General features: G+C 41.9%; 1 protein-coding gene across 3 annotated transcripts; it reads right to left on the reverse strand.

Moving 5' to 3' along the window:
* Nucleotides 1-390: 390 nt before the first annotated feature.
* On the reverse strand, nt 391-15,483 carry dcun1d5 (DCN1, defective in cullin neddylation 1, domain containing 5). Of its 3 annotated transcripts, none has more exons than XM_080772525.1 (10): nt 15,395-15,483; nt 11,657-11,751; nt 11,452-11,494; nt 10,770-10,878; nt 8,381-8,555; nt 7,834-7,925; nt 7,396-7,504; nt 6,788-6,892; nt 5,809-5,911; nt 391-2,913 (listed from the first exon to the last, which is right to left on the reverse strand). In XM_080772525.1, the coding sequence occupies exons 4-10, from the start codon at nt 10,838-10,840 to the stop codon at nt 2,843-2,845; spliced, it is 726 nt and encodes a 241-aa protein (XP_080628651.1). In that variant the 5' UTR covers nt 10,841-10,878; nt 11,452-11,494; nt 11,657-11,751; nt 15,395-15,483; the 3' UTR covers nt 391-2,842. The 3 variants fall into 3 exon arrangements, with proteins under 3 accessions (XP_080628651.1, XP_080628650.1, XP_080628652.1); XM_080772524.1 differs by having other exon boundaries at nt 10,770-10,884; XM_080772526.1 differs by having other exon boundaries at nt 10,770-10,887.
* Nucleotides 15,484-16,706: the final 1,223 nt, after the last annotated feature.

The following is a 16,706-nucleotide window of genomic DNA, read 5'->3' on the forward strand; positions in this document are numbered from 1 at the left end:
GGTGAAGTGTCCCTTTAACACCCAGGATTCGAACCCGGGTCTCCCTGCATGGAAAGCCAACATCTTAACCACTGATCCAAAGGGACTCTGGGGAGATATTAGACAAGTTTTTTAGGCCATGATGCTGAGGCTAAAGCAGCTAACTCCATCACCTCACTCCCCCTCTCATGCAAGTCATTGACAAATATATAAAGTCACAAAACAACTTTGATTATTGCTTTGTTTAAAAAAAAAATATATATATATAACGTTTTCTTAATTTCCACCAGAGTGGTGCGCTACGAGCTTGTAGTTCTGCTATTTTTTTTTTATCGTGAAATTGCGTTTGACTATAAATATGACAAATGATCACATTAGTGTTCACTTACTGAAGGATGAAGCCACGTTGACTCCACTTAAGCTTTCCTTTTATTCATTCTTCAAAACATAAAACAACCTTAAGACTTAAACAAAAGGGGAAAGAAAAAAAATAGATAAAGGAAGGGGGGGGGGGGGAACCCACCACTGACCTTACGACACTAGTAATTATGAACCGAGAAGAAATATGATTCATTTCAGCCCCTCCCCCCTGTTCTTTGTTTTAATTAACACTGTAGAAAGTCTCTTCGGTGAGAGAGAGAGAGTAAAGGGTCTCTCCAAGCTGATTGGCTGAGGAGAGGCCGCGGAGGAGGACATTATTCCCCGCGGTGTGAAATGTGAATGTGAGCGTCGTCCATTTCTCTAGCTACGCTTCGCGCTATAGGCCCCGAAAGGAAGGGCAGAGGAACGCGAGCAGAACTCGTACTATACAACAACGGTGTCTTTTGAAAGATAGCAGATCTACAAGCTCATAGCGCGGCACTCTGTGCCGTGCTATGAGCTTGTAGATCTGCTATTTTTCGATTTGAGCTTGTGGAGTTCAAAGATATGAATGATATGAACATAAGTTATGTTTTTAACTCAAATCTTTGCTTCTGGGGGGGGGGGGGGGGGGGGGGGGGTCCCTGGAACAAAAACATTTTCAGATGGGGGTCCGCGGGCCAAATTCAGATAATTCTGGGGGTCCCTGGCATGAGAAAGGTTGAGCACCGCTGACACATAGAAACATAGGTTTTTTTTTTCTCAGAAAACCGTCAGAAGACATTTCTTTTAGAATCGGCCTCGGGTCTATAAATGGAATAAGCTCATCAAAAGACACCGTTGTTAAGTACGTGGTTTCTAGCACTGACGTAGATAAGAGCAATGGACACGCCGAGTAGTGAATGTGTTGAGGACGAGGTCCGTTTATTCCCGGCGGGTACAGCGTGAAATGTGAGGCGTAATAATAAGGGACGTGGCGTGTATTTCTGCGTGTGGTCCGAGTCTCGCCACTTTGAAATGCGTAGTCCGTAAGTAGGGATGCGTTCGTTCGTTCTCGCAAGCACGCGTGATAACCACTTAAAAACCCATTCTGGGACGGGAACCCCTTGGTGTTTTAAACTGTTATACACTATTGAAAAATAGCAGATCTACAAGCTCATAGTGCGCCACCGAGTGGCGCGCTACGAGTTGTGGGTCTGCGAGTTGTGGGTCTGCTTTTTTTTTAATGCGGCACAAATCTCAGTCAGGCCTAAATGGGTTAAACGCGTCCGTTAAATCAGCTCTGTACTTGGTCCGTTCTTTTATTTATAATAAACCCATCCTCTACACCGAATCTCCCCCACAAGCCCAGTAGTAGTATTGGGCTGCTTTCAGGGCAACAAAAAAAAGAAGGTTTCCCACCACCAGAATTGAGCATAGCATAGATTTCTGATCCCACTGAAGAAAAAAATCGGCCATTCATTTTTCAATTATTTTAAGCCTATCCACACTTTTCCTGGGCTGTGTGTGCGCTCCAGTTCCTGTTGATTTCATTGGATATCATTGGTCATCTGACCAGTTTCATTGGCTTTCATTGGATCAAATCGACAGGAACTGGAGCACACACAGCCCAGGAAAAGTGTGGATAGAATCCAGCCGTACCAGGATCCTGGTGAGTCATCATGACCATGACACCTTTGATTCTGTGAAGAAATGAAAACGGAAAAAAAAACGCTAAACAAAGGCGTTATTTATTAAACATAGTATCAAATAATTAAATATTCAAAGTTTTCTTTTTTTTTATAGGTTTTTATAGTCATGATTCACCAGCATCCTGGATGGCTTGATTCTATATAGGCTTAAAATAATTGATATAAATATTTGTGTAAATCTCTATGGGGAAAGAAAGAAAAAAAAAAAGAATGGCAGACCTTTCAGTGGGTCCAGAAAACCACGCCCACTATAGGTGGCGCTAACGGGGTTCAAGTGGTTAAAGGAGAATTCCACGCTAGAAGGCTTTCTTACCTTTATTTGTAGTTGTTAAGTCCCAACCAAAGAGGTCCAGGTGTTATTTTGAGCAAAAGCGCATTATTGGCCATTTCCCCTACCATAAGCCCTCAATGAATTGCATTGAAATGAATTGAATGGGGCTAATTCGCTTATTTCCATCTTCATAATGTAAATAGTATCCCAAGTGGAACGAAATAACCAATAATGCACTTTTGCACAAAACACCTGGACCTCTTTGGTGGGGACGTAACAACTACAACTAAAGGTAAGAAAGCCTTCTAGTATGGAATTCTCCTTTAAAGCGTGCGAGACAACAAACGGCAAAGTGTTTTGGTTTTTTCTTTCTGTTGTGGTTTTTCGTAGAGCAGCAGCAGCAGCAGCAGGAGATGCTATGTAGCTCCCGGCGGTAACTGTGTGTTCGTTCGTGTGTCTTCGTCGCCTCCCCACCGCTGCTGCTGGCGTCCTATTGGCTGGTTTTGGCTTGGTGGTGGGCGTCGTCGGCGTCCTCCGTGTGCTATGACGACGATGATGATGTCGCCGACCGACTCTTCTGCCACTCCACGAACTCGTCCAACATCACCGGCCCTGTGGACGCATGGAGCAGTATGGGTTAGCACCCCAGCCTGTGTCTTCCGTGAGGAAGAAGCCCAACAAACCCACGGTGAGGCCTTTAGGAGGGCCATGCAAGCCTCAAGCGGAGCCTGCGGCACCACAGGGCAAGTTGGAGCCTGCGGAACCGTTGCGGCTTGAGAATCCACCATTCCTGAATAAAGTGCCTGGTGCTGGGAGTCTGGTGCAACGCACAGGGCCTGACCTGGTGAGAGCAGGAGTGGACCTGGTGAGACGTAGGAGGGGCCCGGACAGGAGTCAACCCACAGAGTCTAGTCCTTCCACGCGCCAGAATGGTACCTCCCAGTCCCGGCAGAGTAGTTCAGGAGGAATGGATTGTGTGGCCCTGGTTTTTCCCTAATGGGACTTATCGAGGGTAGCTACTGGGACGTAAGTCGGGACTTGATCACTCCCGGCTGGGTCACCTGAGTGAGGGGTATGATGTTGCGAGACCCGAAACCCCGATGACCTTGGGATACATCACTGAGGATACGTCCCAGGTGCATCCATTTATGTATGTATTTTGTTATTATATACGTCACCTTAAGCGTTTAATGACATTAAAGGACAACTTTAGGTTTTTTTTTTCAACCAAGGTTCATGTTTTAGGTTTTTATTAGCCTCGATACCCAGGCTTTCATTTCGTCTGCGTGAAAAATGAAAGCCTGGATTTAAGCATGGGCTTGCACTGGCCTAAAAGTGAGAGTCAACCCTTCCGCGTAGTAGGCGTCGCTTCAAATGACGTGACGTCAGGGCTCTGAGCGGTGTGTGAACCCCTCAAAATAACACCGTGAGGAAATCATTACCAGTGGAACTTCAAACGAGGCCATGCGAGGAAAATGAGGAGAATGGCTGAAGAACCCACCACACCGTCTAAGAGTAAAACCCAACGTGTGACGACTCTGTGGAAATAACGTTGACAGTCCGGGGGGAGGGGGGGGCTTGACGGACAGATCGGTGAACCAATCAGGGTGTGCGCAAATCTGAGCCGCGACCATCCCATCTAGGCCAGAAAGGTCTAGCGTTAGCTCAGGCTAGGTTGTTATTAGAGAAAGTAAAAGATTAGATTAGATTTTAGCTGTTTTTGACAGGGGGGCGGGGCATTTGAGCATGGGGCTAATTATGTATTTTGTTACACATTTTTATAGAGATTCATTTTTTTATTATTTATTATAGTCCTACTAGACCCCAAGAAATTACATCTGGCCACAAAAGATCACAGGATCTACTGAATGTGAAGGTAGGCTACTGGGGGAAGCCACACTGTGGGCTGGATTTTGAAGGTGCGTTTTACCATGTGGTAATACATAAATTGGCCTCGCTCTGCGCACAATCGTATTATGAAAGCCTTATCGTCCCGTGTTGAACGCACATATGGAATACGACGTTGCTGAATATTTTAGCATTGTGCGAGTGTCCATATGTTAATTATTTTCGCTTTGCGCAATTTGCTATTAAGCCCCTTGACCTGCGCATAACGATTAGACGTGGGTCTAGGCACCTCATAAACGCAAAAAGAAAATATAAAGCACTGTTTGATTTTACACTTGAGCGGCTCTGGGACGCTGCTGGAGTGTTGCCAAGTCTGTTTATTATAAGCGGCTTCTTTTTCTGTAAAGTTGCTTGTAAATATTGGTAGTTGTGGTTGCTTTTCTTGTTTCTAAAGGTTTCTCCTAATGTTGTTTAAACCAGTGATCCTCACACAGCACATTCCCATGTCAAGGATCCCCAGATTAATGCATTTGCCCAACTAAGGACGGCTAATACAAAAATGTAATTAAAATTTTACTTTTGAAAATAGCAGATCTACCAGCTCACAATGAATCACATTCATTCATTAAAACTATGAACTCTGACTGCAGGCGGATATATAATGATCATTATAACAATGTGCAAGAAAATATTTAAAAAGATGGAATATTTGTGGACAATCAAAATATGTTTTTTATTTTAATGTGGTGTCATTAAAATTAATCTGGATATAGCAGACTCACTATCTAGAAAATAAAAACATGGCACTTCATTTAAAATAGGTTACAGACCCCTGTTATATGTGCTTATTTTGGGATTATTTTTATAGACCTATTTACTTGTTTCTCTGAGACATGGCAACAGCGTCTTTTTATTGCGTCTTTTTATTAAAATGTTGAGATTAGAAACGGCCATAATTCTTTCATTTCTCAACCTTAAAAAAAACCAAAAACATATCCATAATCCTTGGTAAGTTTGCTTTCATACGCTGTATCACACTCGAGTCAAGTCTTCTTCAATAAAATGCTACGAGCGAAGACCATACCATCACGGGACCATACCGCATCACGGGCATACGCACCAGGCATTCAACTCATTACTCATTTCAAATATAATATAATTATAATTTAAATTAAAATATAATTTTACTGGTGTTTCTCAATAGAAACAACTTATTTTGAGGCATAAAGGTGACAGCATGCAGTGCAATAGGAATAATTAACCCAAATGTGACAAAGTCATATGTCATGTCTTCTATGGTGCCAGCCTGAAGAAATGTAATAATAACGATCCCCAAAGTGCGCATTCCGTATGTGACATCAGCTGACTGGTAAAGAAAATAGTACGGACATGTTGATTGGGTAACTCTCAAACACGCCTTAAACACTCCCATGACTAATTCAAGGCCGTTTTGCGCACTCCACGGGGTGTCGAAAGCGCTTCTTAACATGCTTAAAATTGCAATATGACATACCTCACGCCCCCAGCTCATATTACTGTAATAGGTAAAACGCACCTTCAAAATCTAGCCCTGTGTGCCATAGGCTGAATATGTGACACATTCAGTAGATGTGTAAGGGTGTAAGGGTGACATCTAGTGGTCAGAGAAGGAACACTCACAGGCTCCGTCCTCGTCATAGTTGCTGAGGTCTGCGTTGATGGTCCTGCTAAACTCCAGAACGTTGTACCACTGGTCCTTGTTCATCACCTTGTACTTGGACTGCTGTGGGAGGAGGAAGAGGAGACACCATTTACTTGTTCACCTTGACTGTACTTACTACTTAACCCACCTTGTACTTAACCCATTCTGGGCGGGAACGCCTTTTGGTGATTCAAGCATTATGTTAAGCATTAGCCGTTGAAAAATAGCATTTTTGAAAAATAATCACGAAAATGTGGTGTGAATCTTTGAATATATATTCTTTCACAGTGAACGTTTTTTAACTCAAATCTTTGCATCTGGGGGCGTTCCTGGAACAACATATTTCCAGATGGGGGTCGGTGGGCAAAAAAACAATTTTTGGAGGTCCTTGACATGAAAATGTTTGAGGACGACTGACAGAAACATGAGGTTTTTCAGAAAGAACTATTAGAGCCTCCGTCTCATACGGATCTCTTGGATTGATCCGTGGCTGGACCTGGCTGACGCGCTAATACTAATGCCGTGTTGGTTCACTGTGTGTGTGTGTCAGCAGCAATAACACACCCATGCAAGCTCCTCATGCATTTGACATTTTATTCCATAGTGAGTGCATGGTACAGCATCAGATCTGCGTTTCAGAAGCAAAAGGTATAATTAGAATAGACTAGAGTATAAGCATGGCCAAGGAACAGATATTGTCAGACAAACATTTCGCCTCTCAGTATTTTGAATGTGCTGACGTACCTGCGGTCAAAGCCATTTGCCCTTCTGGTTCAATCCTCCCTCACCATGCCCGTGAACTTGACGCTTATGTCAACAACAGCGCCACCCCAAGGTTACATAAATGTGTGGTCATTTGGCGCATCGACAAGAACTGTCAGGATTTAGAATGGTCGGGTCAGGTCTAAATGGTTAAGACTGCTGTGGGAGGAGTCAGGAGTGACCTCTGACCCTTACCTCCAGGAAGTGGTTGAACACGGGGAACAGGGGCCACGTCCTCCCCAGCACCAGGGCCAGCATGGACTTGGCCGTGTCCATGTCCAAACTCCTCTGGTCCTTATCCTGGTGGCGGGAAAGGACAGGGTACACTCAGGCCTGTCACAATTATGATTCTTTTTCTAAGATATGTTTTGGGGCTTTTTCTGCCTTTATTTGACAGGTACAGTAAGCCGACAGGAAATGGGGGGAGAGAGAGAGAGATGGGGAGTGACACGCAGCAAATGGCCAGGCATATCAGAATTATGACATAATTGTCTAATCGCAATTATTTTAGAGAATCGTCAGAACCGTTTCCATGTTGAAACTTTTTCATACATTCATACAACGTGTGAGCTTGTAGATCAGCTATTTCTGCTATATATTTTTTTTAACCTTTTTTCGTATACAAATAATGAATGTCAGTCATTTTCTTTGTAAACAAGATGGAAAATGATTTTCAGATCATGTCCTTGATATGAAATATTGAGAACCACTGAAACATGGGTACTTCAGAAAACTTGGGAGGATTTGGACAAGACATTTCTTTAAATTTCGACGTCAGGCCTAAACAGGACAGCATTACTGACCCTGGCGAAATCGAAGGCGTATCTGTAGATGTTTTTAAAGAGCACGGCGTCATTGAGTTGACAGCGCAGGTAGTCCAGCTTACGCTGCAGGCTCTCTGTGCTGTCACACCTGGGGGGGGAAACACAGTCACTCAGCTGCTTGTACAGAGGTTTGATTGATTGAAAAATGTGTATTAACAGTTTGTAGAATGGTTACATTTCAAGGAAAGTACAGGTCAATAAAAACTGCTAAGAGGACGAATCTAGAAAAAGAAAAGCACCACTGAGACTTGTTTGCATCAGTGTCCTCCGTTTTCAATTCATCAGAACATTTAAAAAAAATGAAGAAATCACTGATTAAACCTTTGCTTTTATATATGAAATATATCCGAGACTATTATCTAAGATGTGACCAAAGTCCATTGTGACTCGTGTAAAGCAGCAGTGTTGTTAACTTACTGTAGTGAGGTCATTCCCTTGAGCCACTCCTCCTTTGTGAAGAAGCCCATATTTGGCGCTTCCAATTTCCACGCTAAAACTAGCATGATAATCTGGGAAGCAGAGAGAAGACGGATGATATCATGTTCACATGATCTAATCTGGGGCAGTGGTTTTCAACCCTTTTCAAATCATTATCATATCAAGGTCCAATATTAATTCACTACTTGAAGTGACTACGAGCTTGTAGATCTGCTATTTTTGAAAGATCGTGAAAATGTGGCGCAAATCCTTGAATATATATTCTTTCAGAGCCAACGTTTTTAACTTGAATCTTTGTTTCTAGGAGGTCCAACATATTTTGAGATTGGGGTCCGGGGGCCAATTACATACAATTCTGCGGCTCCTTGACATGAAAAAGGTTGAGCACCACTGACACAGAAACATGGGTTTAAAAATAGGAAAACATGCCCGGCCTGATATAAAAGACATTTTGTAGAATCTGGGTTTTCAGGTCTAAATGGGTTTTTATTTAATCAATGGAATGGATATTGGATCTCCTCCTCACATTCTCCGGTTCCACGCCGATGTCCTCACAGAACTTCTCCATGCCCTCGGGTCCCACCACCTCGTCGGTTCCGGCGTACTCGTAGAACCAGGCCAGGCACTTCTTATTGGAGAACGGGTCCTCGGCGCTGATCTGCCTGCCCCCGCCCCCGCCGTGGATGTGAGGCCTGCAGAAACTTGGGAGAGAGAGCAAACAAACATTCAAGTTTGATTTATTCTCCAAATTACACAGAGTAATCAAACTCATTTTCAGTGTCGTCGAGCAATATACAATCACATAGAAAGACATCACAATACATCAGAAGACAGTGTTGTTTTTCGTCGACTAAAACTAAGACGAAAAATGTTCGTCGACTACCTATTTTCACTGACGAAAACTAAATGAAAACTAAGCTATGGTTACTAAAACTAAGACTAAATGTATTGACAATTTCGTCAACAGATAAAAACTAGACTAAAATGTTAGGAAGGGACTAGTGGACAAGAGATCCAGTATAAGTCATTTTACACTTTGTTGCATGCAATACAACACAATACAAGGTATACATGTGAAATTACATAGGTTTACAAATAAAAAGCTAAAACTGTAACATACTGCGTGTATTTACCACCACACGATGGCACTGTAGCACAGACTACCCGTTACACTCACACTGTACTCCACACTGTGATATAGTCCCGCGAGACTTCGGGACGGGAGTTCATGCTAGGATGAGATCCAAGATGGCGGAATAAACAAACCTATGCTGTTACACACGTCTTGTGTTTATTAATAAAATATAAAACCAAAGGGTCAAATAATACAAAAACAAATTTCAAAATGATCTAAAAACAGTTACACATTGTGGGGGTCTGTATACCCACCAAGGTTTTACTTTTAAAACGTTGCAAGGTTACCCATGTGGTCAATTTTTTATGTATTTAACGATGATAAGTGCACCCCTCACTTCACACGTGTCCACTATCTAAAAAATGTATAATCCTGCGCGCTAGACTCTCTCTGCCAACCTGGGGAGAGCAACGGACTGATCTCATGCTTCCTTCAGTGCATGAGGAGTCCACCCGACACCTGACAGGGGAGCGCGACCCGGCACGGTACAAATGGGACGAACCGAAGCGAGAATATATATATATATATATATATTCAGGTCTGAACACAGCTTAGGAGGACAAATACAGTATGTGCCGAGCACTGTTCCCCTTGCAGCTTAACACACACACGGCTAGTAGAAGTTGCCATGAATGCATTCTTCCTCTCTGTATGCATTTATAAACGCCTCCAAAATACCTTCCACCACCGTTAGATTGACACACACACACACACACACACACACACACACACACACAGCTGCCAATAGATACACAGTACACACCATGGCAAATAGACCTCCTGCCAACACACACTCACAACCGGTCACATCCTTTGACCTGAAGACTTTTGACTGACTACATTTGATAGGAATAATTCTACCATTATACTTTAAAGGACTGTATTAAAATAAAGACTATGATCAATAAGGAAAAGCTTCGATAACAGAGCTTGGAGCTCCGGAACACCGGAACTGTATAAATACTTTTGGAAGTAATCTAATTACAATAAAATACTCTTCACTAGAATAGAAGCAGAAGGCTTGTAACTTTACAGAAATGGTTATAAAAACCTTTTAGGCTATAATGAGTAAAAGTCAGAGTATAACAGAGTTAACCAAAATACCTTAGAATGAATTTGACCGACACAAGGAAGACAATTTCAGACAAGCAGAGCTAGAAGGAGGTTCTATCAGATATATTTACCATTGTACCGGGAGAGAATAAGGCATGTAATCCGGACAGCGTTTCCTCTGACCATGTCCAAATTGAACATGGTTAATATAGCATACCGTAATCAATACACCGGAAAATGTGTTGAACAACAAGGTCAAAAAAACATATTTGTTTACAAATGGACAGAAAATGCAAGACGTCACGAATATTGCATACAGGAACTATCTCACGGGGCAGAGATAGTCCGGACAGGCAATATCAGTTAGTGGAACCGGGGGACAGGGCATAACGTCATCGAGTGCAGTTTACCAGTCTTGCTAGAGAGAATACTAACTTCAAGGGAAAAACACAGAGGCTGGGTGTTATGGCAAACGGAAACAAAACAATTCTTATGTACCAACGCTAGCTAGGGGAGCAGTGTTACTATCTAAACTCTGGCGGGGCCAGAACCATACTATCAGTGGGACAGCGTGACATCAAATGTCAGTCATAGGGCATAAGACCTAAAAATCAAAGGGCTCAAGACCATCACCCACAAAATCACAGAAAATACCTAACAACATTGATTCCCTAAGCTCCTGCGTGTGAGAGTGAGAGTGAGAGAGAGGCTCTTTCAGCACAGTTACCTGGTGATTTTACATTTCCTGAGCTCATGCTCATCGACGCTGGTTGACTTTCTCTTCTTTTTAACAGGCATCGCGGACTCTGGATGGGGACTCACTAACTGGGCTGGACCTGGACCTGGTGAGGACAGGGGGACAGCAAGAACACACACACACACACACACACACACACACACACACACTGAACCCATTGAGAGACCTGAGGCCACATTCTACAAGTCACTTTAACAGTAGAATATTCAATATTCAGAACAATTCAACTACGCCAGGCCCAGGAAATCATTCCCAATGCATTTTCCCCATAGACATTTCAAAAGGTATTTATTTAGAGATCTTATAAGCCAACTCGAGTCGTGACAAATCATGACAACAAACACAATATTTTGGTCCAAACTAATAATTACAAAGAAGAAGAAAAAAGGTGTTGTAACGTACTGTACCATTTTTCCCTTCTTTCTAAACATTGTGTTTATTGTCATGATGTGTCACAACTCGTTGGCTCGTAAACGTCTAAAAAAATACTTTTAGACTACGGCTATAGACATATATAGCCTAGCTAAAAATCTAACATGATACAGATGGCGCTATCCTGACGGTTTAAAAAGGGTTTAAAAGGGTCATCCATCTCCACTGGTCAAATCAGAATGATGCTCAAAATGTACTTGACATACAGTAGGTACTGTACCTGTATATTTGTGTCTTCCTTGTCCATTCAAATCTATCAAATTCTACAAACAAAAATAATACAAGAATAAATTAGCCTTCAGTAAAATATACAACATTGTGTGGGGTTCTTTTTTTTCTTTATCTCTGCAACGAGCAAAATATAATTATGTAAGAAATTTGTTTGGAAGATGTTTTGTTGGATTATTATTTATTTTTTAACGTACAAGTTTGTCCAGCGTCTGAGAGACTGTCGAGTCGACGTCAGCCAGGCCTCGGCAGCACCAGACTTGTCGTGGTTTTCTTCAGATCATACAGGTCCCTGGAAGAAATTTAAACCATGACATTATTTAAATAAGCTAGAAATACGAGGAAATGACAGAGGGAGAAACAGTATCCAACATCAACTTTAACGACCGCCCGACAGTAGTTTTCATGTTCCACGGTAAAGACTATGGAGATTAGTATTATTGACATCACCTGGGCGGGTCAGTCGTTCCTGATGTTAAGCTAAGCCTATGTGTTCAACAACACAGCTATGCAAAATAACACAGCAGAGCTATATATGAGGTGACGAAAGCTTGTCCTGCACATAGAGTTATAAAGGATAGCGGGAGGACCCTCACAGTACAACAGGAAAGAGCCCTGGATGGAGTCTACACAAGAATGCTACGAATGGCACTAGGGGCTATTGCGCCGCCCACCCCTTACCCCTAAACTCATTTGCCATTTTGGACCATTTCAAAAAAACTTTTAAAATAGTTCAAATAGCTGATCTACAAGCTCACAACGTGTAGATTGGTTAGTTGAACAATTATTAAATGATTTTCTAAATAGTAAAAAATGGCAAATAAGTTTAGGGATAAAGGGTGGCGCAAAATAGAGCCCTAGGTGTCACATGGATGGACCGCATCAGAAATGTGGACCTTCTAAGGGGACCTACCACGGGTCACAGACAAAGTGACAGAGAGAAGGATGAGGCTGGCATAAGGGCACTGCGTCAGTCAGGCACCCAGAACTTGAGGTAAGTAAATTGACTCTACGGGAGCCAAACCCAGGGCAAAGCCAGGAGGGGAAGGAAGCGCAACAGCTACATAGATGCACTGCGGCACGACAGCTAACAACCACTGTAGACTAGAGCTCAATAACCTGATGTTAGATAGGAAAGTGTGGAGGGCAGTGATCCAGGAATCCCGAGTTGGCGTTGGCTAAACCTCACTCTCACAGTAACTAATTAGTTCGTTTGCACAATAACATGACTCACTTTTCAATCATTATTGAAGTCAATATATATAGCTATACACAAGCACATGACACTCATGTCACCATGACTCAGCCATGACACTCATGTCACCATGACTCAGCCATAACCATATAAGGAGTCCCGTGATGTCAAAAGGGGCCAGGTCCACATATACAGTAAGCGATGCAACACACTCCATATTTGGACGTATAGCGGGACAGACACACACACACCCCTTTTGTGCCCATATATGGAGCTGAGTGGACCTGGCCCCTTTTGTGCCCATATATGGAGCTGAGTGGACCTGGCCCCTTTTGTGCCCATATATGGAGCTGAGTGATTGCTGATGCAACACACTCCATATTTGACACACACCCCTTTTGTGCCCATATATGGAGCTGAGTGGACCTGGCCCCTTTTGTGCCCATATATGGAGCTGAGTGGACCTGGCCCCTTTTGTGCCCATATATGGAGCTGAGTGATTGCTGATGCAACACACTCCATATTTGACACACACCCCTTTTGTGCCCATATATGGAGTTTAGTGGACCTGGCCCCTTTTGTGCCCATATATGGAGCTGAGTGATTGCTGATGCAACACACTCCATATTTGGATAGCGGGACAGACACACAGACATGATCTGCTAGGTCTCATAGTTAAGTGCTCACTGCGTTCGCAACCAGAAAACTGTGACATTGGGTTAATGGGGCTTCTTACAACAGACGAGGAGGTTTATGCTTTATATGAAACAGGCTAGTTGTTCCAAGTAGCTGCTTTACTTAGTACGTACAATAACATAACTTATCATCAATGAAGTCATAATACTATAGATATCCAATAGCTATATTTAGCCGGGGAGCCAAAGGCCCAAAAGCTCAAAGGTTAAGGATTAACCTGTGATGTCATGCTGTACTTTTTATTTGTGTTTTCTCTATTGACTTGGTAATCAAGGTCCACAGAATGAGAGGCCTGCTCCGCCGAAAACATCACAACAAAAAAGGTTATGGACATTTTTGTATACCACACCATAGACAACCAATATATGGCAAAATGTCCCAAGTTTCATCATGCTTTAAGTAGAATGTGACAATTGTGACATGTCAAACTAGGGGGTTTTCATGATTCTGAATCCATTCCAAGCACTTGTTTTGCACGAAAAACACTCCTTGACCTAAAAACGGCAATAGCCGTCATCACAAATGTGATGAGGACAGCACATTTGGGCACATTTTGGCAAGTGGCTATGTCCGAATATAGGCCAAGAAGGAGTGTTTTTCATGCAAAACGAATGCTTGGAATGGATTAAGAATCATGACAACCCCCTAGTTTGTCACATGTTGCCTTATATTGGTGGACTATGGTGTGGTATATTACCAGTGGCTGGGAACCTCTGCCATTTTCATTTCAAGGCCCATTTTTTATTTGGCATTTGACCCACACAGGCAAAAAAATTGATGACATTTAGCCTCTCTTAGACCAGAGAATAAAGAACATTTTGTTGTCGGTTAATATTAACCACAATTCCATGCTGTATTGAAACATTGATCAAAAATAGCAATTAGTTTACATTGTTCCATTTGTGTAGACTTATTGTAAATTAAGTAATGTAGATGTTTAATAATAATAATGTATTTCTTGAGAGTGTAAAATTAAACCAAATGGAGTTCATTTGACACTCTCACTCTTAATAAAAAAGATCTAATAATGGTCCATTTGGTTACCAACTCTAGTACTCTACGTCATTTAGCTGGGAACCACAGTGGAACCTCAAGGACCCGGACCACTGGTTGGAAGAAAAAAATACTGTATTACAGTATACACACCAATGGTTTGACCACACACACACACACACACACACACAACTGAGTTAAGAGGCTTGTTTAGCTTGTTCTTGTTGTTAGCTGAAGTGACACCGCTCCTTAGCCTCTCGGGGGGGTTGGTAAAGTTGGTGGTCCTGGTGGTCTGTCTGGGAGAGCAGAGCAGGGCAGGGGGACCACCGGGGTTCGAACCAACCGGTTGGTGCCACACACTCACTGACACACAACAACTCAAGGCTTATATTATGCGTGGCTTCTTTTGTTTAGCTATAGCTAGCTCCTGTGTGTGGCTATAGTGGCTAACTGTCAGTGTTGCCAGATTTTGCGAGAGACAAGAGGAAACCAAGTCTATGAAACCCTGTGCGTCAGCTAATTGAAAATAATTTGTAACATTTATGGGTGGGGGGTCCTGACATAAAATTGCCATGATAGAATTATTTGAGAAGCACTGGTTTATTATACAACATATAGGCATTTAGGAAGTACTGGTTTATACAACATAAAACACTAAGAACAGTCCAAATAAGGACACTTTAGAAACATTTCCGAATTTCTGATGGTTTCATCCTGGTAGCAGTTTTTTGTATTGGCCATTTGGCCTGTACTTTCGTTGAACTGTATCTATCCATTCTACATACTGTGAATACAAGCCCCCCAAAGCACCAAAAACCACCAAAATGTACTGGCAACATTGCATTAAATAAATAGGCCCAAGGTCGCTTATAAATGCAGGCATGGCAACCCTGGGTTGTACTGCGTTGAGCAGGGAGCAGCTAGCCGTTAGCTTCATTAATATAAGCGCTATAGTTACGACGGGGTCGTTTTTTAATGGACACCAACAAAAATACATCTCGCTACAAAATGCCAAACTATGCCATGAAAAAACTTGATAAATAAATCTTACTTTTGTTCTTTATGTTGTTTTATTTAAACCTCGTCGGGAGTCTCGGAGAGAGAAATCACTGTACACACCGGGTTGGTTGCTGCGTTGCCAGGTTTTGCGACGGAAATAAGCTCAAAAGAAGCCACAGCGGTTTGAAAATAGACGATCTACATTCTACAAGATAACAGTAACATTTATTTTTTAAATAGGGAAAAGGTTATTTTCTTTTTTGAGGGGCCCTATCATAGACATAGAGGGCCCCATATATATATATATATATATATCATAAACTTTGTCCAAATTCCCATTGACAATGAATGGATACATTTTCGGCATAGTGCCTGAGCAAAAATAATAATTTATAAATATTGAATTATGACCAAAAAAGGTATCTAGGCTGAAGCTATATTAGCTTATTATGCCCACTCTTAACACATACAATATACCGTATACATGACGAACTAAACAAATAAAAGAAAATGTGTTTTTATAATTAAATAAAATGAAAAGTGAAAAACAATAAAAACAGTGGCTTATAAAAAGCGCACATGGCAACCCTGGTTGGTTGTGGTTGGTTTTTACTACTTCCGGGCGACCACACATGCGCAGGGGTGTCCTGTAAATATGAACAACAACGTTACATTTCAGAAACAAATTATTAGACAACAGTGCACTTTGTATGCCCTTTAAACGTAATCAGTATGAAAAATACAAAGTGCACTCGTTATTTGCAAAGCTTTATTGCGCGACGAAGCAGAAAATAAATGATTTTTTTAATGCACCCTCTGATCCAAAACATGGACCGTACCAAGACCTTTAAAGACACAGTGTATTATTTTTTTACCCTCACATGTTGCACTCACATGGTTATGATGATGATGATGATGACGATGATGATGACGATGATGATGGCCTACATTGGATTATTATTAATGTAGCCTATATGTGTAATTCGTCATTGTAGATACATTTTATACATGTAGGCCTTTTATATTTATAGCCTATGGGTCATCGATCATTGTGTGCAACATGTGAAGGCAATGGATGCAAAAACAAAATGACAAAATAACCCAGAGAGAAAATCATTACATTATACATGGTTCCTATACAGTACAACCGGCTGCTATGGCATGGTAAACCAGACTGTTTTGGACCAATACTGATTGTATAAATATTATATTTATTTTGTGAGGGGCCCTAGCCCCCTCCTTTGTCCGGCAATTTGAAGGGGTGTGTGTAAACACAAAAATTGTATGCCATTGATAATGAATGTAAACACAAACATTAGGCTATGTAAACACAAACATTGAAGACAAAAAAGTGAGGATGTGAA

Source organism: Protomyctophum bolini (assembly GCF_963924005.1).
Source record: "Protomyctophum bolini genome assembly, chromosome: 9".
Classification (NCBI taxonomy): domain Eukaryota; kingdom Metazoa; phylum Chordata; class Actinopteri; order Myctophiformes; family Myctophidae; genus Protomyctophum; species Protomyctophum bolini.

Bases quoted from the DNA above. Each gene is read 5' to 3' on its own strand.
- dcun1d5 (XM_080772525.1), bottom strand. From the start codon at position 10,840: ATGCCTGTTAAAAAGAAGAGAAAGTCAACCAGCGTCGATGAGCATGAG. The intron at 7,505-7,833 runs GTAAGTTAACAA...TTCCCCCCCCAG, and splicing joins AAGGGAATGACCTCACTACA to GTGTGACAGCACAGAGAGCC. The intron at 2,914-5,808 runs GTGAGTGTTCCT...ATGCGTCCACAG, and splicing joins CTATGACGAGGACGGAGCCT to GGCCGGTGATGTTGGACGAG.